We start from the raw sequence: 25,292 nt of genomic DNA on the forward strand, positions 1-25,292 counted from the left end.
GAATTATTCAGTCGGCTGGCAGGAGCTGAAGATGAGCTCTCACATGATAGGAAGATTAGTGCCGCTCCATGAGGAGGAGAGCGCTGCAGGAGCGTGAAGACACAAGATGATCACGTTTCAAACGGAAACAAAAGCTTTCAAGAACTGAAGCTCATTGTCATCTTTGGGTGGAATATTTTAGCTGAAATGAGAAAGCTGCAACAAAAGTACCGTGTTGGTACAGAAACCTCAAAATTATCTATTAAAAAACTGTTTTTATTCATGTTGATGTGAAATGCGTAAAGAAACTGTGATTTTTTATTTTATTTTTTTCCAAACCATTTTTTTGGGTAATACAAAATAGTGTTAATTTGAGCATTTAACTATAAAGAGATTAACATGGCATAACAATAAAAAATTAAATAACATGTGAAAATAAGCCATATTTCAGCCCTAGGTTAATTTTCATCTGCAGTCCCCTGGCAGGAAACTTACTGAAAGTACATAAATAAAAGAAAATAATTAATAAAGAATACGTCGTATTTTTTGATGATATAATAGTAAAAACTTTTTCCAATTAGAAAAAAACGAAACATAAGTTAAAACACACAAGTATAATTGCTCATAAGTCTTGTTCTTTATCTGTGGGCTGTGTTTACCTTTGCGCAGTTTACAAATCTGTCAGGAAAAAAAATCAGCCAATCAACTCTATGAATTCACGCTAAATAAACCAAACAGTGACGTCATCCTAACGGACGTGAAGAACGGCGCGTGTGTCATTACATCGGACAACTGCCGAGGGCGGATAACCGGTTTACTCGCTTTTCTGTTCTACTCCTCCCTTAAATGATGTGCCACAACAACAACAAAACGAACGCACCCTCAGTTTAAACTCTTTTCTACAGTAGCCAATCAGCGTGTTTTACTACAGCCTCGCTCCGCCGCGGACCAATCAGCTTCGAGGTTTCCTTTGTTGTTGGTGGTGACATGAAAATATTGTTGTTGCTGCTGAAGGCTGCGGCAGGAGGCGGACAGTCAGGCGGAGATCACCTCTGGTTGATTCGAGGGGACAAGTTTATTTTGCTTTTGTTTTTTTATTTATTTTTTTTTTTAATACAAACGCAGCTTGGCGTTGCGGGGGACGCAGCTATGTCGGTGAATATGGACGAACTCCGGCATCAAGTGATGATCAACCAGTTTGTTTTGACGGCGGGCTGCGCCGCGGATCAGGCGAAGCAGCTCCTGCAGGCGGCCCACTGGCAGTTTGAGGTGAGTGGGCGCCGGACACGCTCCCACGCGCGAACGACTCTCCTACTCGTAGCTTTTAAACAAATGTAAGGGTGTTGTTGTTGTGGATGTTTCGGACCGCGGCCACGCGCTCCTCCCGCAGCTAGCGTTAGCACAGCTAGCAGCTCGGGGACGCGGCGCTTCCGTCAATCATGGCCGCTTTTGTTTACATTCCTTCGCCTCGCTCCTCTGAACGCCGCCACCAGAAGAACCCAGACTCTGGCGGAACCCCGCTTCTCTGACTGACCCAGAGTCCGGCAGTTCTGGCTCTGACGGCCCGGATCAGCAGGACGAGCTTCAGTCGATCCGAGCTCGCGCCTCCGGAAGCGGATAAGGAAGTCACCGCGTGACTTTAATCCACCGCCGCTCGGTTAATTGTAGGCTGATTAAGAGATTCACCCTTCCAGCTGTTGTGGTTCGAGGCGGCGTGAACTCCTTCACCTTCTTGGGGGTTCTGGTCCTCAGATGGACCTCAAGTTCTGCTCGTCCGTCCGAACCGCTGCTGGAGCTTCAGAGGGTTTGGACATGAAGTTCAATAAGCAGAAGTCACGTGAGCAGCAGCCCTTTATCGGAAGGGTGCTGCTGCTCTGTGGGGTTGTCGGTGCAATTCCTGCGATAACATGACCTGGAGGACAGAGAGTCTTCAGACACAAACTAGTAATCAGCAGCAAAACAAGGAGGTTTGTGGTCAAACACAGGAACAGAGCATCAGATTTCATTTGGAGGACAAAAACGCAGCAGCCGCCTGATAACAGCTGATATCTACAGCCCTGCTCTGCTCCAGAGGCAGACTGAACGTCCAGGAAGCTGCTGACACACCTGAAGATGTTGCAGGAACCTCCAGACTGGTTCACGTTTGGAGGGTTTGGTTTCCGTCCCACCGGTTCCTCCGGCCAGCGGCGAGTCGGCAGCTCCTTCATCTGCGGCAGGTTTCTGTGGGTTCTGGTTCTGCAGACTCTGGACATGTGTGGCGCCAGACCCAAACGTCTCAGCTGTTCAGTCAGGTCGAAACAGGAAGTCGGCAGATTTGCTGGATTGTTTCCAAACACTGACATGAGGAAACGTGTTTTTATTTTTTGAAATCTCAGAACCGGGTGATCTGGGGCCTGTTTCACAAAGGAGGTTAAGTGTAAACTCTGAGTTCATAAACCCTGAAATCAGGGAAACCCTGGGTTTTCCGTTTCAGAATCGGAGGTTTGTCAAACAAGAGAAAGCAGAGTAAGTCAAACCCGTTTCTGAAAGAGAGTTAACTTTTACTCGGAGTCAGTATCCATGGTTACTTATGCTGTGAACCTAACCTGGTCGGGAGCAGGTTTTATTCTCCAAACTCGAAGTTTCTGCCGGTCCCCTCCCCTTTTTAAAGACGAAGCACTATATTTCGCTTCAACCTTCATTGCCCACATTTCCGTCACGCGATCTAAGTGACAAGAATGGCTTGTCCTTTTTTGGATTACCCAATAGACGAGGAGGCTGCATTAATTCGTAGAGAATTACATTTACGTCGTGCGAGGATTTTGAGACCTAGACTCGATGTTTTGTCATTTCCCCATACGTTTTTGTTTGAGCGTTACCGTTTTTCGTTGCAGTCAATTACATATACAAAATGAAAACAACATTAGGTCTTGCTATGTAGATGTTTCATATGTCAAATATTGTCAACAAAGCCTACATCCATGACATGCTCACATTATACCTGATTGAATTATGTTTTTATACTTCATTTTTAGCTGCTGCCATGTTCTTTTAATTCCTGCAGGATTGCATCTACATGAAAATGAAATCAGGGACATTGAATTAGATTAATGTAACAATTACTTTTTGGAAACACAATTTTCTAGCACTGCTTACTTTCTTAATCCCATATAAACCTATACCACTTGATCAATACAGGGGTAGTGTTGCAGTGTGTGTGTGCTGAGCGGGGTGCGAGTGCAGGTGCAGATGGGGGGGGGGGGGCGATTGCAGGTGCAGATGGGGGGGGTGGGGTGAGCACGGATGAGGAGGACGGAGAAGGTGTCATTCCCAGAATAACTGTTTTGGAGTCATTCTTATTCCGCTCTGGAGGTTGAGGGTTTCCAACGGGAAGTGAACCCCGAAGGAGAATTCCCTTCGGCCCTGAAGGAAATCTCCCCTGCGCTTTTGACCACGCACGGTCGGAAAGACGAGAGAAAAGAAGGAAGTCTTTGCGCAGCGAAAGGTTCAACAGTAGACAAAAGTTCACTTTTAAAAACACAATTGCATGTATTAATATTAAAATGACCAACGTTTGCTAGAGGGGAAGGTTAACAAAAAACTCCTCTAAACATTACCGACGTTAAATGCATTTTCCCCCCCAGATTGGTTCTGTACACTATGCAGCATTTCATGCATTTACACCAGGAATAACACTTCAAAAGTACACCTAAATATAGCCATTTTTTATTTCACACCTTACGCTATTTAAAAAGTTATTACAGTCAATATTTATAACAATGATTTAAATGCAAACTTAGGCATTAACTTGAACAGCTATGTTTTCCCACGCTAACTGTCTCTGTTTTGCAGATGCAGCGGTGTTGCTTTTCTTCTGGAATCTGTGCTCATATTCACTGTAACTCTGCAGCAGCACGTCAAGTTCAGCTGGCGAAAAATACGCAGACCTCTTTGTTTTCACGGTTGCCATGGTGACTCGTGATATCTGCGCTCCATTGATAATGGCTTCTTATAGACGCGGTGCTCACGCTCACCTCCGAATCAGTCCACTCAGAGTTGATTGATCTAACGCGGATCAGCTGCTCTGAAACTGAAAACTCAGAGTTGTCAATCTCTCGATTGACCAACTCAGAGTTCAGGTTTGACCTCAGAGTTGGTTGAACCTCCTTTGTGAAACAGGCCCCCGGAGTTGCTGGTGACCTTAAGCCAGAAGATCTGAGCAGATGGACCTGAAGTCACCAGCAACACCGTCTCAGAACTCTCTGTTGAACTTGTGGTCGGAACCATTTCAGACTTGTGTGGTTTTTACCAACACTTAGTGTTCAAACGCAGACGTCTGTAGTTCAGCTCCTGAACAGTCGTTACTTCTACTTGAACCTAGGATCTTCTCTGGATCCACGGCGGGTCAAATCCTGTTCATCTGGACCCGTGTGTGTGTGTGTGTGTGTGTGGGGGGGGGGGGTGATCTACCTTCAGGTCAGATGAGGACTTAAAGATTTTCCATAACAGATTCCTGACAAAAGGGGGGGGGGATTTTGGGAGCACTGTTAGGGCTCATTCTGGTGAAAGTGCTGAGAGGAAACTCAGAACATTTCTTCACTAACGGTTGAGGCGCAGGAATTCAACCTTCACCCAGATTCTGCTGGGAAAAACAATTCTTCCGCCTTGAGCCTGAACACGCCTAGAACCGTTAACCAAACAGGAAGTTGGCACCCGACGCACAAACGCAATGTTTGCACCAAAACGCCGCAGACGGGAGCTTCAGGATCAACCTGACGTTTTCTAACAGTGAACATGGCGGCTCCTTCTCGCAGGCAGGAAACGTGAGACCATAGAGAGCAGCGTCACCGTGGCATTCCTGCACTGCCTGGGGGGGGGTGCGTCCATTCAAGTGTCTGTGAGGAACAATCTGTGCTGTAAAAACACTCACACTTCCTGCATGACACGCTCTCTGTAGCGTGTAAACGACCAAGCAACCGGCTCCTGTTACAGACACCAAACTCACCACAGATGATGATGATGATGATGATGAAGATGAAGGCTTCCTTTCAGGTGGAAGAAGACAGGTGCCGCCTGTTCTACGTCCAGCCTGAGGTCACGAAGTGTTCAGGACCACGGTTGCCATGGGGACAGTCCCAGCCCGCTCACTCTTGAAATTTCCCAGCAGTGTTTTTCAACCACACTAGTGTGCCGTGGGAGATGGCCAGGTGTGCCGCGGGAAATTGCCCTCATTAACTGATCTAAAAACATTTTCCATCTCCAGGATTTCAGCTCTGTGTTCATCCAAACAGGCCCTGATAAAACACTGAGTAGTTAGGAAAATAAAAGATCATAAAATACTTTTCTTTTGTGTTTAATTGATTCTATTAAAGACATTTTGAGGAGAATGACGGTACAGCGTCAGCTGTTTTAGGAACAGTCCCGCCCCTTTAACTGTCTCCACCAATCATTCTTGGAGGCTTAATCACGTCATCAGTCTGACCAATCATAAGTGGTTAAAGTCTTCACTTCCTTGTTCTGATTCTGCTCATAAAGTCTCTCAGTTCCAACAAAAGTACCAGCTAAAGCTCGTCTTTAGTGGTGTAACTTTCCACAGAATCCGGTGTCAGACCGTGGAACAAGTGAACAAAACAATGAAGCTCAGAGATGCTAGTCTCTCTGCGTTCGGCGGATTAATGAACTACATCTCCCATGATGCATTGGGTTAAAGTAACAGCGTCTCAGCGCACAATGAATCTTCCTTTGACATCTAAAACCACAACGAACACATCAAACAGTTTTTAAATCTTCTAACTTAACTTTTATTACATCTTTTAGAAAAAACAGCTGCAGTTTCCAGCTTTTTCTGCCACAATTATCACAAAAATGAATGTGAGATTGTGGAGGGACTGTAGATCAATACAGACTATGAGTTTCTCCTTTTTTTTAAATTTTGGATGTTGGTGTGCCGCAGGATTTTGTCACGGTTAAAGTGTGCCGTGGCTCAAAAAAGGTTGAAAAACTCTGCCTTAGGCTCACTTTCTGCCGACTCGGCAAAGCTCATGAAAACAAAACCCAAAAGTCAGGCCGGACTCCTGAGGCGGTTTATTGCAGAAAGACTGGGATCTGATTTTTCATGGGTTCAGTCCATTTAAAAAGCAGCAGGAATCAGGGAATTTCTGCTTTCCAAAGCCCCTGAACGCATCATGGAAAACATCCGAGCAGAAACAATGTTTTACATTCAGTCGTTTACTGAAACTTCACATGTTTGACCTGAAAAATATTTAATTTGAAATAGATTTCTATATATTTAGACTTTGGTTGACTTTAAGCTGACAGGACGGAGGAACATTCCTGAACTGGTCTCCATCTCTCTTGCAGACGGCGCTAAGCTCCTTCTTCCAGGAGGCCAACGTCCCGGGACACCACCAGATGGTAAATGCATTTCCAGCTCCCCTCCACGACACTCGATCCCGTCTTCCTCTGCAGGAATGCCGACTCCCGTCGACAGGCGGACTGCGAAACATACGTGTGTCAGGAAGAAGCAGCTGAAATCAGGTTTTAAATCTGGATCTGAATGTTCGTCAGTGTGGACACATGAACACTGAAACTGAAGCTACCAGCAGGTTTAGAAGCACAAATGATTGGCTCTAAAAAAAAAAAAGATTGTCTTTGTTTATAGAGTAGCAGGAAGCGGTCCAAACTCCCGACCCGTCCGGGCTTCGTGTTCTGAATGCAGCTGCATTCAGATGGGGGTCATGGGACTACAACTCCCAGAACGGGGGTCGGTACATGTGGCGCTGCTGTGGCTGTGTTGGTTCTGGTGTTGACCCGTTTGTGTGGGGTGAGGAGGAGGCAGAAACAAGGCGTCAGCTGTTGGATGTGTTTCTGTTTTGGGTGACATCATTTCTGCAGGAGGTCAACGGATCCGCTCGGGTCTGACTCAACTGTTTGCACTTCCTGTGTTGGGGGGGGGGGGGGGGGGGGGGCAGCTGGGGCGGGGCTCCAGCCCATTGTGTGTATGTGAGAACTGGAGCGAGGCGTTGAGTGTGACACCATCCATAGAAGAGGGTTTACTTCCAGCTCCAACCAAATGAAGTCAATTCTGTCGCCTTTTTAAAAGTTTTTAAAATGTGGTCGGCGCCACGTTGGAGCCGGACGTCAGTAAGCAGCGAGTCGTCGTTTTCTATGGCAACCACGCCGGCCAATCAGGAGTGAGCTTGTAGGAAGCCCACGCCCCTACCACTTGAAACGTTTGACACTAAACCTGTCAAAGGTTTTGAATGCTGGACTTGGGGGCAGCAGGCTCCACCCACTTTTAATTCAGGCTTCTGATTGGTCAGTTTTGAACTTGAATTTAAAAAAAGGCATTAGAGCAAGAACGGTTATGACTGAGCAACAGCCGTTTATTTCTATATAGAAGTCTATGCAGGTCCTTCCTGTTTGGAACACCAGGGGGGCGGGGCCACTCTGTCTAGTTGCAGTGGAAGATCATTTTAGAGACCAGATAAGGATCAGTCAGGGGGCGGAGTTACTGATCCGTTAAATCGCATCACAGACTGAATGTTGCAGAACCGGTTCTCCGTGGCGGTGGAAAAGTACAGTACTAGGACTGTGTGTGATGAAGACGAGGGAACGGGTCTGACGGCGCTGAGGAGGGACGGCGCCTTCTGCTCCTTCAGCGTAGACGGATAAAAAAAACATGTTGTGGTTGAGGAAGGCTGGAGCCTGGAGTGATGATGTAAAACGTCAGGAAACATTCTCTTTGACTCTTCCTCGCTGCAGACTGATTGCTTCTCTTCCTCTCACAGATGTGCACCCCCAGGAACACCCCCGCCACGCCGCCCAACTTCCCGGACGCCATCACCATGTTCTCCAAGCTGCGAGCTTCTGAGTGTGGCGGCGGCAGCGGCCCCCCTTCGCAGGCGTCCATGGCGTGCTCCCCACCGGCCGCCTCCTCTTCCTCCACGTCGGGTTTCGGCTCCTTCTGGGCCTCCTCGCCCCCCAGCCACCAGCCCTCGTGGCTGCCCCCGTCGTCCCCCACGGGCCACCACCTGCACCACCACTTCCACCACATGCAACAGACTCCACTGTGGCCCCCCGTGACTCAGCCCGCCGGCCCCCAGCAGCCCGCCGTCGTTTCTGCAGTCCACGCTCAGAGATGAGGCTGACATGAGGGGCGGGTGGGAGGGGCTTAATGCACAGAAGAACATGGGGGGTGGGGGGTCATGCACCCCCGTGACTATCAGCACTTACAAAGGAGAGGAACCATGTGACCGTCAACGCCCCCCCCCACGTCTGTGCCTCACTTCTGCTGCTGCGGCGGGTCGGACAGGAAGTCCGTCAGCAGCAGCAGAGAAATCCAGAACTGAACTTCCTGTTTGTCTCAATCTGGAGCTGTGGAGTTTTTTTTTTTGTTTGTTTTGTTTTTTGTTTCTTTTCCAGCTGATGTGAGTTCTTCGGGTTCCGACCCGAAGCTCGGTCGGCAACGACCAGAACGGGTCTCACAGATGTGACGTGTGCAGGAATGTGAAGGAGCTCCTGTAGGTTTGGACGACGAGTCTGTAAACGGAACAATAAACCTGCAGCGTTTTGATGGCGCCTGTCAGCCACTCCTACACGTCTAATAAAGACTTCCAGCTTCAGCGCTCCGGGTTTCCGTGGCTCCACACGTCTGCTCTGAGGAAGAACGTCTGCTCTGAGGAGGAACGTCTGCTCCCGTTTGAGGCGTTTTACACAGACGTGTTTCAACCCGAAGGCGCCGCTCCGATCGTCTTTTGATCCGTTTCCAAAGCGGGTCTTTGAATCACGACGATGCCATTTTTAGCCCAAATCAAACAACCCGTGTGGTGTTCGAGGACATCGTTTCTGCAGAGTTCATCAGAGATTCGCCTCTTGAGTGGCGGACTGTTAGCATGGAGGAAGCCTGCCCTCATTTCCCATCATTTCTTTGTTTACGCTTTCTCCCGCTAGCTTGCAGCTGCAGCCGTGCAGTTTAGAGCCAGATTCCAGGTCAGACGAGGAAAACAAAGACGTTCGTGGATCTAATCGTCTACAAGTGGATGCATCGGAAAAGGGGGCGGGGCAGGGAGCTTGTGGCCCCGCCCAGCGTGTTTTCTACGTCACAAATGTGATCTTTTTCAAACAGCATTTGCTCCTGATTCACGACAATTTGAATAAAGAAAAACTCTGAAATGCAGTTTTAATCTTTTTCTTTTTTCAGAAAAATGCTACAGGGACGTTTTAAAAACACCATTTTCATTAAATTCTGTAGAAGCTGAATAGAATCACAGTAGAAACGGGACAGTTTCTGTTGAATGTTTGGAAATGAAGCTCAAACCTAAACTGTTGTGACCTCACAGCTGCTTTACATCACGCCGATCATTACGGCGCCTTGTTTTCCTGACTGCAAGTAAACGCAGCATCCATCCCAGTTTGACCTGGAGTGGAGGTCAAATGATAGAAGTTAGTTGTAGGCCTGTCACTGTCTGCTCATGCAGAGGCGTTTCCATAAAGATCTCCGAGCTCCTGCTCTGCCAGCAGGACCAGTTCCTCGACAGCAGACCGTCACCGTGGTCACAGCGGCGCCTCGTGGGCCTCCCGCAACCTCGTTTCTGTGAACAGGATGTTCAGTTCTGCTGCTCGCTGCCAGGAACTTCTAACATTGCGTAACGCCGTCCGGCTGCATGCAGGTCTGACGGCTCAACAGAGGAGTGCAGAAAAATGAGTCACGCTCTGATGACGGATCAGGCTCCGCCCACTGGCTGAAGGGGCTCCTGGGTTTTGCTTCACCTGCACTTATTAATCTAGAAGATCAAAGCGTGTGAACCCAGTTTAGTGTCAGTTCTGGAGCAGAGTGTCGGTGCAGTCGGACCCCGCAGCTTTCCGCTTACCTCAGGCTGAACCCTGTGGAGCTCAGCGTCGCCCCCTACAGGTTGAGCGGCGCGCTGCCGCCCCGAGGATCCAGGCTGCTCACGGCGGCGGAGGCCTGAGTGATGGAGCTCTGAGGCGTGCAGCATCCCAGAGCCGAGACGGGCCAATCCCGGCCAGAGCAGCTGGAGGCTGGAGGGGGGAGGGGGGCAATGTGACCCGCCGCTTTCTCCAGTGTTCAGACAGAGGCGGGTAAGCACCTGTGAGCCCGGACTCACCTGAGCGGCTGAACTGTGGGCTCCTGGCGCTGTGGGCCGGCTGCTCAACTGGACTGGTCTGCCCCCCCTCAGGGGACGGTACCGGTCTCAAGGAGGCGGAGCTCTTGGCCCTGTCTTTAGTCCGGTGTGCACCTGAGACAGAAAAAAGGTGAAAGCACTGAATCTGTCGCATTTTGGGGGCGGGGTTAGAGTCCAGTGGGACGCTTTACAGATGACCTGCTGACCAACCAGAACAACATAAATGATCAGGAGAAACTGAGAAAAAAAAAACCTGAATCAAATCTGAAGAAAACCTCATGAAAAGATCATTTCTTTAAACTGTCACGAATGAACAGCTGTTCAAGTTTTCTGGTATTTAAAGTTTTGTGTCCGAAAAAAAACCTTGAGATTATTTAATCCAGTTAAATCCAGCATTTATTTCATTATTTGTGGATCCATATCCCTAAATATCCATCAATTCAGTCCAGGTTTTGCAGGAAGGGACTTCTTTTTTGGTTTAGAAAAACCTTAAAATGTAAGAACTAAATGAAATCCTGTAGCCGAAGGTCGACCACGCTTTTAGTGATCCTATAGTCGGGCTTTAAATGCCCCTCCTGCTTTCAGAAGACGCACCGCCCCATCCGGACTCACCGTCTTTGGGGGCAATTGTGGGCAGTTTGGAGTCTGGGCTCCTCAGGTCCAGACGACCTCGGTACAACCGTCCGTCCTCTCCGATGATGTCCACCTCCGACCGCACGGGGGAAAAAAAAAAGGATAAAAAATAAATCACCTGGAAACGGTCCAAACAACAGATTTTTGTTGCTTTTTTTATGTTTTCTCCCAAATCAACTAAAATTTGGTAAAAGTTTGGCAGAGCTTTGACTCAAACATCTGAGGATGTTTTATTTTCTGTTTTGCAAGAAAAATAATCTTTTCCAGAAAATTTTGTAAATAACAAAATCATCTTGGTTTAAGAAAACACTTCTTAGCGATTAGTACGGAGCCCCTAAAGGGCGCTGAAGAAAGAAAAACAATTTATAATAAAAAACCTAAACTAATGGGTGCCCACCAGTTAGTTTGTGTTTTTTAACTTAAATTGTTTTTTTTTCTCTAAATTTTGTCCCTTTAGGGGCTCCGTATTCTTCCTCATCCCGTTTTTATTTGAAGCATTTTCGGCTGGTTTCTATGGTTTCTAGTGGGCCTGTTTTCCGTCTGACGTTCTGAACATCTGCTTCTGGGTTCGGACCCGTTTTCGGGGACAGACGGCGTCCACTCTGCCCGTCTCTACCTGACCGGCGCCGTCGGCCTCGGCCAGGCCGTGGAGCTTGGCGTGCGGCGGGCAGCTGCGGCGCGGCAGCGTGGAGGTGCTGGTGTGACTCCCGCCGCAGTTCCTGGACATCAGCATGCGTCCGTACTCCACCAGCTCGGGGATCCGCTCGCTGCTCGGACACAGAATAAGCCGTGAGGGCGCCGCTCTGCTCCGCCCGCTCCCCAAAGCTCTCCGCAGCCCGAATCACAGGAACCTCTCAGACTTTTCTCACCTTCTACAGAGCTGTAGGACATGCATCTGTCTGATTTCTGGACACAGTAATGAGGTCCAGTTAAGACCACCAGAACCGTTTCTATCAGTGTCTTTATTATCTTTGACTTCACTCATGACCTCGCAGGCCCGGCCACGGTGATGTCACAGGTCTGACAGTAGGGGGGCTGTGTGGGGTGGCTGTCCTCTGCCCTGACTGGCCCTGACTCAGCGCTCCTGCTGGGGTTCTGCCTGTTCTGGTTCAGATTCCTCAGCCTCTCTAAGCTCTGGATCTGCCTGCACACAGCGGCGTACGTCCTCTGAAGCTCCGCCCTCCTCCAGCCTAAGCAGGCCACCCTGAAGCCGCGTTGGCCGGGTTCTGGCGCGCGGCTGCGGTGGGGAAAGCGGCTTAGTCGCAGCAGACGGAGCGCAAGCGCTGGGGAGTGGAGGGATATTATGCCACCACGCTTCACACAAAACTTTTTAAATTGCACATTACAATATTAAATATCTGCTTTAAAAAAAAAGTCTTTGCTTTCAAAAAGTATTTTTTTTACAGTTTCAGGAGATCCTCAGCCATAAATTCCCAAATCTGACTAAATAAAAATTAATCAATGATAAAAAAAAAAATTATGGATTATTGTTAAAATGATTAAAAATGAAATTTTCTTCATCTAAAAAGACAAAATCAAGGGTAAAAAGAGCTGGTTCAGCTTCTGAGCCTCAGTAGAAGACTATGTTAGATAAATGCCGCGATTTGATTGGTTAGAATCTGGACCAATCAGCAGCTGTTTGATGGCGGTTTTGTCACGCTAAACTGAAACTAATGTGAGCAAAATCCAAGATAGGAAGAAAGCCAGATGACACACAACGCAAGCGAAAACATTAGCTTGAAGAAAAAATTATCTTGAAGTTGCACATTTTTACAATTGCTGTTTAAAAGATAACAATTTGGCTAGTATTTATTAAAAATAATTCCCTAAATTTCCCCCACAAAACAAAAAGTTTGATAAGCTTGTGGTGTTCTGCAAAAATACTGATTGAAGCTAAAAAGAAAAAGTTTTTGAAAGCAAATATTGAATATTTTCATTTGTAATTTCTAAAGTTTTGTGTGCACCGCTGTGGCATAACTGTGACTCCATACTGGGGCATCAGTATGCGGCGATGCTGCGGGTCTTACCTTCTGTACTGCTGACGCAACGCCTCCGCCGGGTGGATGCGCCTGGACTTCCGGGAGGGAAACGGCGAGAAGGATGGGAGCGTCACCATGGCGCTTTATAGCCGAAAACAGAAGCAGAGTTAGAGGCAGCTCAGACCGGAACCACCGCTGTGCGGAGATCTGGACTCACGCGCTGGGGAAGCGCTTCAGGACGGGCCGGTCACACGACAAGCAGTGGAACCGCTCCACAAGCTGCCTGCAGGAAGCACAGTCTCTCTTTAGGCTTTTATTTTGACAAGCAGATGAGAACAGCTCAAGTGAAACCATCTCAACATCATTTCTGCAGATTGACAGAGCTGGAAACAGCCTGAGGCTTCACACAGCTTCTCGCTGCAGAGACGTTCAAGCACCATGCAGACCGTCTCCAGCAGTAGAGACTCACTTCCTCAGGGCGGCGGCGTCGTCGGCCTCCGGAGCTTCCTGGGCCTGCAGCGTCTTGAAGATGTTCCTCCAGCGGTCCTCCAGCTGCTTCTTCATGGAGTCCAGCTCCATCCTGTTGAGCTGCAGGAACGTCAGAAGCATCATTTCCTGCTTCTTTTTTGGGTTTTTCACAAAGGTCTTTCCGATCTGGACTCTAACTGAACACGATGGAGGAGGACGCTGCAGCTTCCTCCCCTCCTGCCTACCTTACAGTCCATCTCTGAGGACAGTTTGTCCATGACGCTGTGCCAGTCCTGCTCCTGGTCCGTCACTTTGTTCAGCAGCTCGTGGAACATGGCGTTCAGCTGCTCCATGGTGGCGTCGAACTGCAGCCGGCTCACCTTGTTCTCCAGAGCCGTTTTATCTGCTTCCTGCAGGATCGACAGCTGTGAATGTAAAGGCGGCGAGGAAACCGAACGTCCGAACATAAAGTCTGTGGTGGTTTAGACCCTTCAGATTCAAAAATAGGGGTCTTCCTGAAGCTCTGACCGCCACGGAGTCCATCAGACCAGAGGTAGCAGCTTCATTTCTAGACACAACCCTGCATTTTTCAGCCTCTCTTTCATTTTTAGACGTTTTCCTGGCGTCCGCTATGACTCTAGCGCAGGTCATGTCTCCCCTCAGGCGTCAGACAACATTTCTAAATGAGCAGCAGCAGCACAGCTGTTTTTGCACAACCCCCCCTCCATTTGTGTCACCCATTTCTGCTTTTTGAGCATTTTACACGCATCTATGTAAAGTGAGGGGCCTTCTGTCCCGCAGCAGCAGGTCCAGATCAATTTTGCAATTCTTCTTTGTTGGCGCTCCCTTTGAGCAAGAAAACTCAAAGACTGACCAACATTTGCACACCTAGTACCCGGTGAAAATTGGGTATAGTAAAGGCCTATATTTTGCATAGTAGCGCTAAATATTGGTACAAGAAAAACTTGTGTTTGGGCGATCTTCACAGAATTTCACCCAAATGCCACCAGATAACGTCTACAACCACAACTGACGTTTTATTTTACCTTTGACCTTCAAGTAGAGGTCAAAGGTAACCTGGGTTGTGCCCAAATACCTTCCCTACTCACTATATAGTGCGTTTTCCTTTTTCTGTTGCTGTTCCGAATCTACAATTTCCAAATCGAGCGCCCTAGAAATTTCCCAGAAGTCTCTGCGAAAAACCAGTGTGGATTGATGCTCACTAGATTGGCGAATATTGACCAGAATGCATTGCATCAGAACAATTTTTGCCAAAAAAAAATGTATTTAAATGTATTTTTTAAACAAACCATCAACGTTTTTATCTTCAGAAGACAGTGGACTCACAAATAACTTCTTGAAATCGATGACGTCATATCTGCCGTTTAAAAGAAAAAAGTAGTGAGCCTGGTGCCTGAATTGCTTTTAAAATCCAGGTCACTGGATGGCTGGGAATTGGCACACAGGCCTGTAGGATCCTCTACAAACCTACCTCCTCCTAGGGAAAATTAATCTATCGCCTCCCAACTCCTCGAGCATCATTGGGAAGCTGTTTGTTGGAAAAATGCTGCATGTTTATTTGTTTTGTTTCCCAGAGTCTTCATCAATAGGATATGACTAAATTAGGAATGTGGGCGTGGTTGACAACAAACCTCTGTTGCCAAGGAAATCCAAAGTTTACTTTGGCTAATTCTTTTAAAAATTACACAGACCAGTTCGTCGTCTCCAGGCGACCAAAAAACAAAGTGGTTGCTATGGAGACGAAAACAACAGAAGAGCTCCCATCCCTCCCATCTTTTTCATGAATTTGGGATGAAACAAACGTATGTGATGCTGCGCTAACATTAGTGCTTCGCATCTTTGAACGTACGATTTCATCTTCCACCATCTGCTTGTCGGCCTTCCTGACGCTCAGCTCCTCCGTCATCTTGAAGAGCTCCTGCAGAGATGAAGGCTGTCATTATTGATGTGAAGGGTTAAACTCGAGGAGAAGGACTGTGTAAACTCCACTGAAGAGGCTTTTAATCTGAAGGGTTCATTAAATAAGACAGCGTGATCTAAAGTGTTGAAAGTAAGCCGTGAGCGCAGCAGTTCTGAAGAAACCACGCGGGCATGAAGGCCTCGTTTACCTCGATGCGTTCGTGTTTCCGCCTGCTGTCGTCGTGCAGGAGCGCCGTCGCCTCCTGCAGCTTCTCGCAGTCTGCCTGGAGGTGGAGGACGCTCCTCTGCACGTCGTTCAGCTGCACCTTGGGAAGAAACGGAAATGTTCCCGTCACTCCTCTGGAAGTCTCCGCCTGCTCTGGCTATGAGCAGAGGCTGCAGAAGGACGACCTCCGTGGTTCTGACCTGACCGCCCTCTGGATCCACTCTGTCCGGATCTCTGTCCCTCGGCGGCGCCCCGCCTCCACCCATCAGCATCTTCACAGACTCCTGCAGGTGCTCGTAGCGCTGGAACAGAAGGCGGAGCTCTCTGCAAACCTTTACGGTTTTGGCTGTGAAGGCTGATCTCTTGGCGCTTTGATTGGACTCCTGGCTTTGGGTCCGGTCCGGTCCGGCGTCGTCCTGCAGGCTGCCGGACAGGTGGGAGGTCAGGGACAGGATGAAGTCCTCCAACATGGCCTGCAGGTCATCCAGCTGAGGTCGCGCAGGAGGAGAGCATGAAGAACTGAGGTTAGGGCGGAACGTTCCGGCCTGTAAAAACATCCCTACGGGGTGAGGCCCGCTGCAGAGAACGGACCTGCTCCTGCAGGTTCTGCTCGGCTGCCGTCTCCTCACACTGGTCCTGTCTGTCCCTCAGAAGCTTCATGTCCTCCTCCAGCTGATGAACACACTTCCTGGACAGCAACAGGAGAAGAACATGCCAACAAACCAGCTTGATCTCAAAGAGCAGAGACGTCACGTGGAGTCCAAACGGAAGCTGAAAGGAGAACAGGTGGAGAGGTTCTGACGCCGTGACTGCTGCTGCATGTCTTTACCTGAGATGTGACACCTGCAGTTTGAGCTCACGGAGAGCTCCGCCGTCTGCATCCACGCCATCCGAGGCCTCCTCGAAGGCGCCCTCCTCCAGGTGTTCCAGCTGCGGGCAGAGACGTCACGCCGTCACAAGCGGAGCAGACGGCGAGGAGCCGTCCTAAAGCCCGCCTCACCTTCTCTTGTTCGCTCATCAGACTCTCGATCAAAGCTCTCTGCTGGTTCAGCTCCTCCATCAGCTGCTCCGGGTTTCCTGAACAACCAAGAACACGTTTATGCCTTATAGCAGCAGACTCACTGAGCACCTCCTCATTTTGAAGGAGGTGATCAGTTTATCCTCCTGATGAGCAGAAATGCAGATCTACCTTCTAAACCTGAATGTCTAAACTATCTCCTTTTGTTTCTACAGAGGACATTTGGGGCTTTTCAATGATACCAAATGTGGAGGGTGGAACTCTGGGAATTGTAGTTTTTGGTGGATTCAAGTCATTGATTGCTGTCATTTGTCATAAAATGTTAAACAGACAGACTGAATCCTTTGTTTATATTTCTATTCATAAGACTTTAAATGATTCATTTGACATTTTGCCTTGAGGACGCCTTCGGTCTGAGCGCGTTCAGATGCTCTCTGACCATTGACTGTATGATGGAACTGGACTTGCGAGCGTGATGTCATTCATCGAAAATGGTTGACTTGCGGCTCCAGCTAAATGAAGCCGTTTCCGTCGCCATGTTGGAACCAGAAATCGTCGGTAAGATTCTGCGTTTCTAAGGGCTCGGGAGAATCTGTCGATCAAACGCTTCGGACGTTTGACACATGACCGCCTACTTTCATTGAGGCATCTGATGGGTCAGTTTATCACTTGACAGGAAGCTGAAGAACGCTCACCTCGGTCAGCGAGCAGCTCTCTGAGCTCGGCCAGCTGGGTCTGATCCTCCTCCAGAGCAGCGACGCGAGCCTCCAGCTCGTTGAACTTCTCCTGCTGAAGGCCGACGGTCCTCGAAGCCTCCGCCGCATCGGCGCCGGTACCGCTCTGCGGGGGAGAAGCCATCTGATCTGCTGTTTGGTTTGAAAATCTCTCCTCCAGCGAGGGGGGGAGGAGGACCTCCACCGAAACACAACAAAGATGTGGGAGTCTGATTTGAGTTCCAGCTCAATTCTCTGCTTCACTTCAATCACCAACGACGACTCTGGAGGTCAAAATGTCACAACCTTCCGTTTTGAGGAGGAAGAATGACAAAGACCTCCTCCAACAAGGAGCAGAGATCAGCATAGAGACCTTCAGCCTATTCAAATGAAGATTCCTGGTCATCTCCATGGCTGCAGCGCCTGCAGGAGGCGTGCCTCGCCTGCAGGAGGCGTGTCTCGCCTGCAGGAGGCGTGTCTCGCCTGCAGGAGGCGTGTCTCACCAGCTGGAGGCGTGTCTCACCAGCTGGAGGCGTGTCTCACCAGCTGGAGGCGTGTCTCACCAGCTGGAGGCGTGCCTCGCCTGCAGGAGGCGTGTCTCACCAGCTGGAGGCGTGCCTCGCCTGCAGGAGGCGTGTCTCACCAGCTGGAGGCGTGTCTCACCTGCAGGAGGCGTGTCTCACCAGCTGGAGGCGTGCCTCGCCTGCAGGAGGCGTGTCTCGCCTGCAGGAGGCGTGTCTCGCCTGCAGGAGGCGTGTCTCACCAGCTGGAGGCGTGTCTCACCAGCTGGAGGCGTGTCTCACCAGCTGGAGGCGTGTCTCACCAGCTGGAGGCGTGCCTCGCCTGCAGGAGGCGTGTCTCACCAGCTGGAGGCGTGCCTCGCCTGCAGGAGGCGTGTCTCACCAGCTGGAGGCGTGTCTCACCAGCTGGAGGCGTGTCTCACCTGCAGGAGGCGTGTCTCACCAGCTGGAGGCGTGCCTCGCCTGCAGGAGGCGTGTCACACCTGCAGGAGGCGTGTCTCCCTGCAGGAGGCGTGTCTCACCTGCAGGAGGCGTGTCTCACCAGCTGGAGGCGTGCCTCGCCTGCAGGAGGCGTGTCTCTCCTGCAGGAGGCGTGCCTCACCTGCAGGAGGCGTGTCTCGCCTGCAGGAGGCGTGTCTCACCTGCAGGAGGCGTGTCTCTCCTGCAGGAGGCGTGCCTCACCTGCAGGAGGCGTGTGTCGCCTGCAGGAGGCGTGTCTCACCTGCAGGAGGCGTGTCTCACCTGTAGGAGGCGTGTCTCCCTGCAGGAGGCGTGTCTCACCTGCTGGAGGCGTGTCTCACCTGTAGGAGGCGTGTCTCCCTGCAGGAGGCGTGTCTCACCTGCTGGAGGTGTCCTCTGTCACTCAGCAGCACCGTTTGCATGGCGTCTCTGGTCACGCGACTCATCTGCTCCTGGTCCGGAAAGCTCTGGAAGGCGCCTCTCAGGGACTTCTGCCACAACAAAGACACACCAGACTCAACCTGAAACATCTCCTCCTGCAAAGTCTGGAGCTCCTTCACACACAGCTGCTGCAGCTGCTGCTGCTCACCAGGTCCTCCTCCAGCGCCTCCACACGGTGGCAGCACTTCTTCAACTCCTCGGCTTCTCCTCCAACCATCTAAAGAGGAGACGGAGACATTATCTACACAAACACACAACGGGACAAAACCACATTTTTACTGGGTTCCCACATTTTTTTAAGAAGATGAATAAAAACGCCGCATGACCATGTTTGTTTAAACGACAAGTTCTGTCATTTTGACTCCACGAGGAGCAGAGCTCAGCAAAGCATGTGAGACCATCAGCCCATTCAAATGAAGATTCCTGGTCTATGAAGGCCATAATGTGTCTAAATAGACGAGCTTGTAGATTTGATGTGAGAACTTGTAAAACAGAATGTGAGAACTTGTGCACCAAAAATCTGCAGCTGTGTGTAAAATTTTCTGCTGTGAACTGACAAATTCCCATTTGCATGTGTTCATTTAGAGTTACAACATCAAATCTGTGATTCCAACTGCTCAAATGTGTTTCTGCATCAATCTGCTGGCGCAAATCACAAATGCGCTACACTGCGCTCTGAATTCTGACACATTCCTTGCGAGAAACGTGTGTCAAAACTGATCTGTGTCCGATAATGGAAGTAGGCGGGGAGGGCGGGTTAGAGGAGGCGGAGTCAACCAATCAGAGTGCAGGACTCAGAGGATTTCGTAAAGTTAGAAAGGTCTTCACAGATTCAGACTTCCTGCTTTAATAACTCTTCTGATAGACGTTCAAATGTGACAGCAAGTCTCTCAATCAATTTGTATTAACACAGAGAGTGAACCACAAATGCATTTCTAAAGAAAAAAGTCATTTTTTTCCTGCCTTTTAATAAGAAATGATGTCTTCTTGCTTTAAATGCAGACATGCAGCGAGACGGCTGCCAACGTGCCGTCAAAAGGAAAAATCTTCTTTGTTGTAGCAAGACAATAGAGCCAGAGCTGAATCTGTGAAGACCTTTCTAACTTTACCTAATCTTCTGAGTGCTGCACTCTGATTGGTTGACCCCGCCTCCTCTAAACACCCTCCCCCACTTCCATTATCGGACACAGATCAGTTTTGACACAAGTTTCTCGCAAGGACTGTGTCAGAATTCAGAGCGCAGTTGTAGCGCATTTGTGGTTTGCGCCAGCATATAGGAGCACACGCAGAAACACATTTGAGCAGTTGGAATCGCAGATTTGAAGTCGTAACTCTAAATAAACACATGCAAATGGGAATTTATCAGTTCACAGCAGAAGATTTTTACACACTGATGCAGATTTTTGGTGAGCAAGTTCTCACATTCTATATTACAAGCTCGTCCATTTAGACACATTATTACCTTCATACTGGTCATCTTCATGGCAGCAGCGCCTGCAGGAGGTGTGCCTCACCTGCAAGGGGCGTGCCTCATCTGCAGAGGGTGTGTCTCACCTGCAGAGGGTGTGTCTCACCTGCAGGAGGCGTGCCTCACCTGCTGGAGGCGTGCTTCACCTGCAGGGGGCGTGTCTCACCTGCAGGAGGCCTGCCTCACCTGCAGGAGAGGCGTGCCTCACCTGCAGGAGGCGTGTCTCCCCTGCAGGAGGCGTGTCTCACCTGCAGGAGGCGTGTCTCACCTGCAGGAGGCGTGTCTCCCCTGCAGGAGGCGTGTCTCACCTGCAGGAGGCGTGTCTCACCTGCAGGAGGCGTGTCTCGCCTGCAGGAGGCGTGTCTCGCCTGCAGGAGGCGTGTCTCGCATGCAGGAGGCGTGTCTCGCCTGCAGGAGGCGTGTCTCGCCTGCAGGAGGCGTGTCTCACCTGTAGGAGGCGTGTCTCACCTGTAGGAGGCGTGTCTCCCTGCAGGAGGCGTGTCTCACCTGCTGGAGGTGTCCTCTGTCACTCAGCAGCACCGACTGCATGGCGTCTCTGGTCACATGACTCATCTGCTCCTGGTCCGGAAAGCTCTGGAAGGCGCCTCTCAGGGACTTCTGCCACAACAAAGACACACCAGACTCAACCTGAAACATCTCCTCCTGCAAAGTCTGGAGCTCCTTCACACACAGCTGCTGCTGCTGCTGCTGAAAACAGAACTACAGACGGATCCAAACAGCTCTGTGACATGAGAACACAGGAAGTTCTCCCGGCTCCTGCAGAGAACATGTGAGCAGCAGGACGGATGTTCAGATGCACGGTGTCGGTTCTTCCTCACTCCCCGTGTGCAGCAGAAACAGTTCTTTTTTTTTTTTTTTTTTTTTTTAACTTGTCCTGTCCAACAGCTGGGCAGTCAGATGAGAGCTGAGGGCCTCTTGTGTTGGACATATTTTACTTTAACAAGAGGGGTTATTAATCTTCAGACAAACCAAAGGTATGTCTGAATAAACCCCTTTTGTAATTGAGGCCAAACTTTATTAATTTCAATCATGTCTGAAAATCTTTGGTGTTGGACCGGACGGAAAAGGAAAGAGGGGAAGAAGAGAGAGGGACGTTAGAGAGAGGGGGGTTAGGGGTGATAATAGAAGGGGAAGGGGGATAAGACCATGAAGCAGCATACAGCAACAAGTTTACTGGTTGTTAATCATTATGGTAAGGTTCAAACGTAGTAAAAAAAAAGAAGAAAAAAAAGGGCGGAGCCTGTCCACACACACACTCAAATGTTATAAACACACCTGTTAGTTGCAAAAATGTCCACCTGTCGACATGTACACAAAACAGATAGTGTTCACACGCATACTTATGCCTTAAAACCAACTAGTGTGAAATATCTCAGTCATTCAGTCTGTTGAGCTAACACCTGTGCTCAGGTGAGTGTTTATGTTCTTCTAAAATGGATGGTGGAACGTGAAAAGAAGGAGGGACAGTGCCCAGCCATCCCCACCCCAAGACCCCCACCGCACCAGCAGCGGCAGCCGGAATCCCCCCAACGCCACACGGGAACCGGCAGGGAACAACCGCCGCCCGGGCGACCAAGCCCGCCACCCAGGCCAGGGCCAGCAGGACCGCCGCAAGGCCCCCGGAGCCAGAGGCCAGGGAGGCACGGAGGGAAAGAGAGCGCCGCCCCAGCCCAACCAGGAGAGCAGCCCCCCCGCCGCGCCGGGAGAACCCAACGCAGGGCCCCACCGGAGAAGGACGCCCACAGCCCCAGACGAGCACCCCACCACCACCCAGGAGTTCCGGGCATCCCCCCGCCCCAACCCCAGGTACGAGCCAGGACCCCCCAAGGGAGACCCGCTCCGCAGAAACAGCAGAAACAGTTCTAACTCATCCTTCATCTTCTTATATCCAAATTATCCACCGTTCAACAAATTTACAATCTTCTGTTCACACTTTTTTTTTGAATTGGGAAACGGTTAAAGTGGATCAAACGGAGGAAAAAAGTCTTTCCGACGCTCACCAGGTCCTCCTCCAGCGCCTCCACACGGTGGCAGCACTTCCTCAATTCCTCGGCTTCTCCTCCATCCATCTGAGGAGGAGACGGAGACATTATCTACACAAACACACAACGGAACAAAACCACATTTTTACTGGGTTCCCACATTTTTTTAAGAAGATGAATAAAAACGCTGCGTGACCATGTTTGTTTAAACGACAAGTTCTGTCATTTTGACTCCAATCAACTTTTTCTACACAAATGCGCCTGAATTAAATCTATGCTGTAGTCTTTTTTGGGAAGAAGCAGCTGCAGAAGGTTTTAACCTTCATTTAACCTTGGTGATGTTTTCAAAAACACCTGGATTTTTATGCTCAAATGTTAAAAATTAAACTGAATTCATGTTGCGGATGCTGTTTTAATGTTTTAGTTTTCCTTCTGTGACGTTTGCTGATGTTTCATAAGGGTGACCGTCAGGAGGAGGGTCTGGTTTCCTGGCGCCGCCTCACCTGCTGCTGGAGCGCCTCCACCTGCGTCCTCAGCTCCTCTTTTTGCGTCCTCAGCTCCTGGATGAGCGCCATTGCCTGACGGAGAACAGACAGGATCGTTCAGGATGTGCATTTTACATGTGAAAGGGGCGTGGCCCCCGTGACCTGTGACCCCGAGCGTTTATGGAGGTCTGCCTGCAGAACAAACGTTCGATCGAGGAGCCACGGACATTCCTGAGCCGTGAAGGGAGGGGCTGGCCGGACAGGAAATGATGCGTAGCGGCCCCCCGCAGCCTCTCTGTTCTCGGCTGGGGCCCGATGACTCACAGCAGGTTAATGAGTGCAGACCTACACGGTTTAACCTCATTTACCACCATCTCTAATAATTTATAACCAAGGAAGGAGTCTCAAAGGTTTTCGTATTTAATCAAAAAGGTTTTTAAGAGTTTATGTTTTTTACTGCTGATAAAACTTTAAAAATCCTTTTGCATAAATGAGTCTTTAACTTTATGACATGTTTAAGTCAAGGCAACAGGCCTGTTAATAGTTCAGATCTCCTCTCAGGTGAAACAGTCACTCATTAAATGGATCATAAACAGCATCAGCTGGGGGGGGGGGGGGGGGGGGGGGCTCTCACTGTAGGCCCAAAGCTCGACAGAGGGGCGGTTGAACCCGAGGCTCCGGTCCGTGACATGTGGCGAGCACCGGCGGGCGAGGACATGCCGGGTCACCTCGCCGCGGTGAAGCCAACAGAGGGAGAGCGTCCATGAATGATTCAGACGGGCCTCTGAAAGCCTCGCCTGCCCCGGGCCCTTCACCTGAGAGGCATTCATCACTGACAGCTCTCTCTGCGGGGGACTAATTACCCCCCCCCCCCTCCTGTCACATGGAGCAGCAGGAGGACAGCAGGCCCGACCCGGGGCATCAAACCACAAACCGTGGAGCTCAGAGGCCGCAGTCGTGTTCTCCAGAGGAAAACTTCTCTGTTGGCCTGACAGGAACACGGAGGTCATTGGAGATGTCAGGGCGGCGCCCGTCTCCTTTGTGCGTCCTGTCATCAGCAGCTTAGCGCCGCGTTGAAATGTCTCAGCCACAGGAAGAGGAGGAGGAGGAGGAGCATGTGAGGCAGCTTAGAAGGACAGAGCTTTCTTTGTGACACAGAACCACGGTAGAATCCTGTTACCGGATCAGTTTGATCTCACGGATCGCTTTAAACATCAAAACAAAAGTTGCTCCGTTTAAACAGAACCAGACTGATCAAGAAACACAGTTTAACCAGCTTGAGCTCCCAAAATGCACCAGGATGGGGGACCCATCCTTCCAGTTCCCTCTCCAGAAAACAGCCACAATCATTCAGTTGTAACAGATTACTTATGGTCTGTAAAAGTAATCCCTAAATCTGAGTTACTGCAGAAGCAGAACCGAAGATCTAAAGAAGATCTCCTGAACATTTGACATGTAGGAGTCAGAAGATCACCTAAGAAATAAAAAGATAAGACAAACACCGGTAACGGACAGGAATTCATGTGTGCAGCTGTGGCTGGAGGTTTGCTGGTTTTGTCTGTATTTTTCACAAAAACCCTCAGGTTTGAGACGCTTTGGTCTATGGAAAAGAACCTAAAGGCGAAACACAACTAATTTAGGTCATAAAAAATAAATAAAACATTTTTAGGTTTGAGGTTTATAAAACAAAAATGATGTCAAAATAAATGCATTTGAACTACATGCCAACAACACAATAATAATTACAGTTTAAAAAAAACAAGCCTTTTTTGTGTTCCTGTTGTGTTGTTGCTTCCTGTAATCGTTATTTAACGTGTACTCAGTAAAACAGGACTGGCGTTACTAGAGTAACGCGCTGCTTCTGAGGTGTCCAGGTGCTCCTCACCTCCGACACGCCGTCCTCCAGGCTCTGGATGCTGGACGGAAGGCCCGCGCGCGCCTCCCATCCATGCCGCTGGAGGTGCGAGTCCCCTTCCTCCTCCTCCTCCTCCTCCTGGGTCTGAGCGGAGAACTCCTCCGCTTTGCTGCGGGGAGAAGAGTCCCTCCACGGGCTCGTCTGCTCCTGGATACCCAGCTCCTTCAGCACCGCGAGGAGGAGCGCGTGCAGAGCGCCGAAGTTCACCGAGCTCATCCGAGGCGGCCCGATGGACAGATTTAACAGCTCATGTAGGGAAATGCTTCTTTCCGACATGTTGGAGGTTGTTTGTTGAATTCAATATTTTTCAAAAGAAAATTGGAACCTGCGGAGGTTAGCTAATCGTTTTTACCGGAAGCCAATAGAATATCTTTCACAATAAAATTTCATACCGGGAATAAATAGATTTCTTTGGTGTAACACTTCGTAGTAGAAGCATTTAAAGAACCATTAGTCAAAATTTAAGTTCTAATCAATGATAATTTTTACCCCTTTCGTCTGAAATTTCTAAATCGTAGTTGCCCCTCACGCCTTTATTTTGAAGATCCCCACCGGATATTAGCTTCAAAAGCTCGATAAGCTTGATCTTGCTTCACACGTTGGATTTCCACGTTGAGCAAGTCATGGCGTTTTTCGTTGCTTGGTAACAAGAAAGCAATCAAACTACCTTAAAGAATGAAGGAAATCAATAGGAAATATTATTCAAACACGTTTAAATGTTGAAAAAAAGAATATTTCAGTTCAGAAATTTTTTTTTGTTTCTGTCTAAGAATGCAGTTTACGCATTTACTGTTAAAATGTGTAATTTTGTTAACAAATCAAAACATTTTTTATAGAAATTACTGCCAGTGGCATATTTTTACATCTTAGCAAATCGTTCAAACATCATGTATTTTTGATGCCGTGCATCTTTTAAAGCTTTAAAGTGAAAAAAGGCAGA

At 49.3% G+C, this 25,292-nt stretch overlaps 2 protein-coding genes and 1 long non-coding RNA gene across 12 annotated transcripts; 1 reads left to right on the plus strand and 2 right to left on the minus strand.

The window, feature by feature from the left end:
- The first annotated feature begins 326 nt into the window (after positions 1-326).
- On the plus strand, positions 327-9,136 carry ubald2 (UBA-like domain containing 2). The gene is made up of 3 exons (XM_023957309.2): positions 327-1,248; positions 6,319-6,372; positions 7,749-9,136. Exons 1-3 carry the CDS (start codon positions 967-969, stop codon positions 8,100-8,102), a joined length of 690 nt encoding a protein of 229 aa, XP_023813077.1. The 5' UTR covers positions 327-966; the 3' UTR covers positions 8,103-9,136.
- On the minus strand, positions 1,477-2,219 carry LOC144994336 (uncharacterized). Its single transcript, XR_013657840.1, has 2 exons — positions 2,086-2,219; positions 1,477-1,891 (listed from the first exon to the last, which is right to left on the minus strand). It is a non-coding gene; the product is annotated as an uncharacterized LOC144994336 (long non-coding RNA).
- On the minus strand, positions 6,028-24,679 carry LOC101158946 (glutamine-rich protein 2). 10 transcript variants are annotated; one of them, XM_023957302.2, is made up of 22 exons: positions 24,323-24,676; positions 22,456-22,530; positions 21,971-22,063; positions 20,457-20,567; positions 18,630-18,698; positions 18,421-18,531; positions 17,043-17,187; positions 16,330-16,406; positions 16,159-16,259; positions 15,921-16,017; positions 15,530-15,817; positions 15,313-15,429; positions 15,054-15,122; positions 13,429-13,593; positions 13,185-13,303; positions 12,933-12,998; positions 12,764-12,856; positions 11,353-11,503; positions 10,716-10,809; positions 10,086-10,217; positions 9,831-9,999; positions 6,028-6,453 (listed from the first exon to the last, which is right to left on the minus strand). In XM_023957302.2, exons 1-21 carry the CDS (start codon positions 24,626-24,628, stop codon positions 9,866-9,868), a joined length of 2,613 nt encoding a protein of 870 aa, XP_023813070.1. In that variant the 5' UTR covers positions 24,629-24,676; the 3' UTR covers positions 6,028-6,453; positions 9,831-9,865. The 10 variants fall into 10 exon arrangements, with proteins under 10 accessions (XP_023813070.1, XP_078808031.1, XP_078808032.1 ...); XM_078951905.1 differs by having other exon boundaries at positions 6,315-6,453; positions 10,716-10,815; positions 15,313-15,423; positions 24,323-24,679; XM_078951906.1 differs by having other exon boundaries at positions 6,315-6,453; positions 10,716-10,815; positions 15,313-15,423; positions 21,971-22,039; positions 24,323-24,678.
- Between the last annotated feature and the right edge of the window lie 613 nt (positions 24,680-25,292).

Source organism: Oryzias latipes, chromosome 8 (assembly GCF_053564925.1).
Source record: "Oryzias latipes strain Hd-rR chromosome 8, Olatipes_Hd-rR_3.1".
Taxonomy (NCBI): domain Eukaryota; kingdom Metazoa; phylum Chordata; class Actinopteri; order Beloniformes; family Adrianichthyidae; genus Oryzias; species Oryzias latipes.

Bases quoted from the DNA above. Each gene is read 5' to 3' on its own strand.
- ubald2 (XM_023957309.2), top strand. From the start codon at position 967: ATGAAAATATTGTTGTTGCTGCTGAAGGCTGCGGCAGGAGGCGGACAG. The intron at 1,249-6,318 runs GTGAGTGGGCGC...TCTCTCTTGCAG, and splicing joins CGGCCCACTGGCAGTTTGAG to ACGGCGCTAAGCTCCTTCTT. The intron at 6,373-7,748 runs GTAAATGCATTT...TTCCTCTCACAG, and splicing joins TCCCGGGACACCACCAGATG to ATGTGCACCCCCAGGAACAC.
- LOC101158946 (XM_023957300.2), bottom strand. From the start codon at position 24,628: ATGTCGGAAAGAAGCATTTCCCTACATGAGCTGTTAAATCTGTCCATC. The intron at 18,699-20,456 runs GTGAGACACGCC...TCTCCTCTTTAG, and splicing joins ACAGAGGACACCTCCAGCAG to ATGGTTGGAGGAGAAGCCGA. The intron at 12,999-13,184 runs GTGAGTCTCTAC...TGCTTCCTGCAG, and splicing joins GACGCCGCCGCCCTGAGGAA to GCAGCTTGTGGAGCGGTTCC.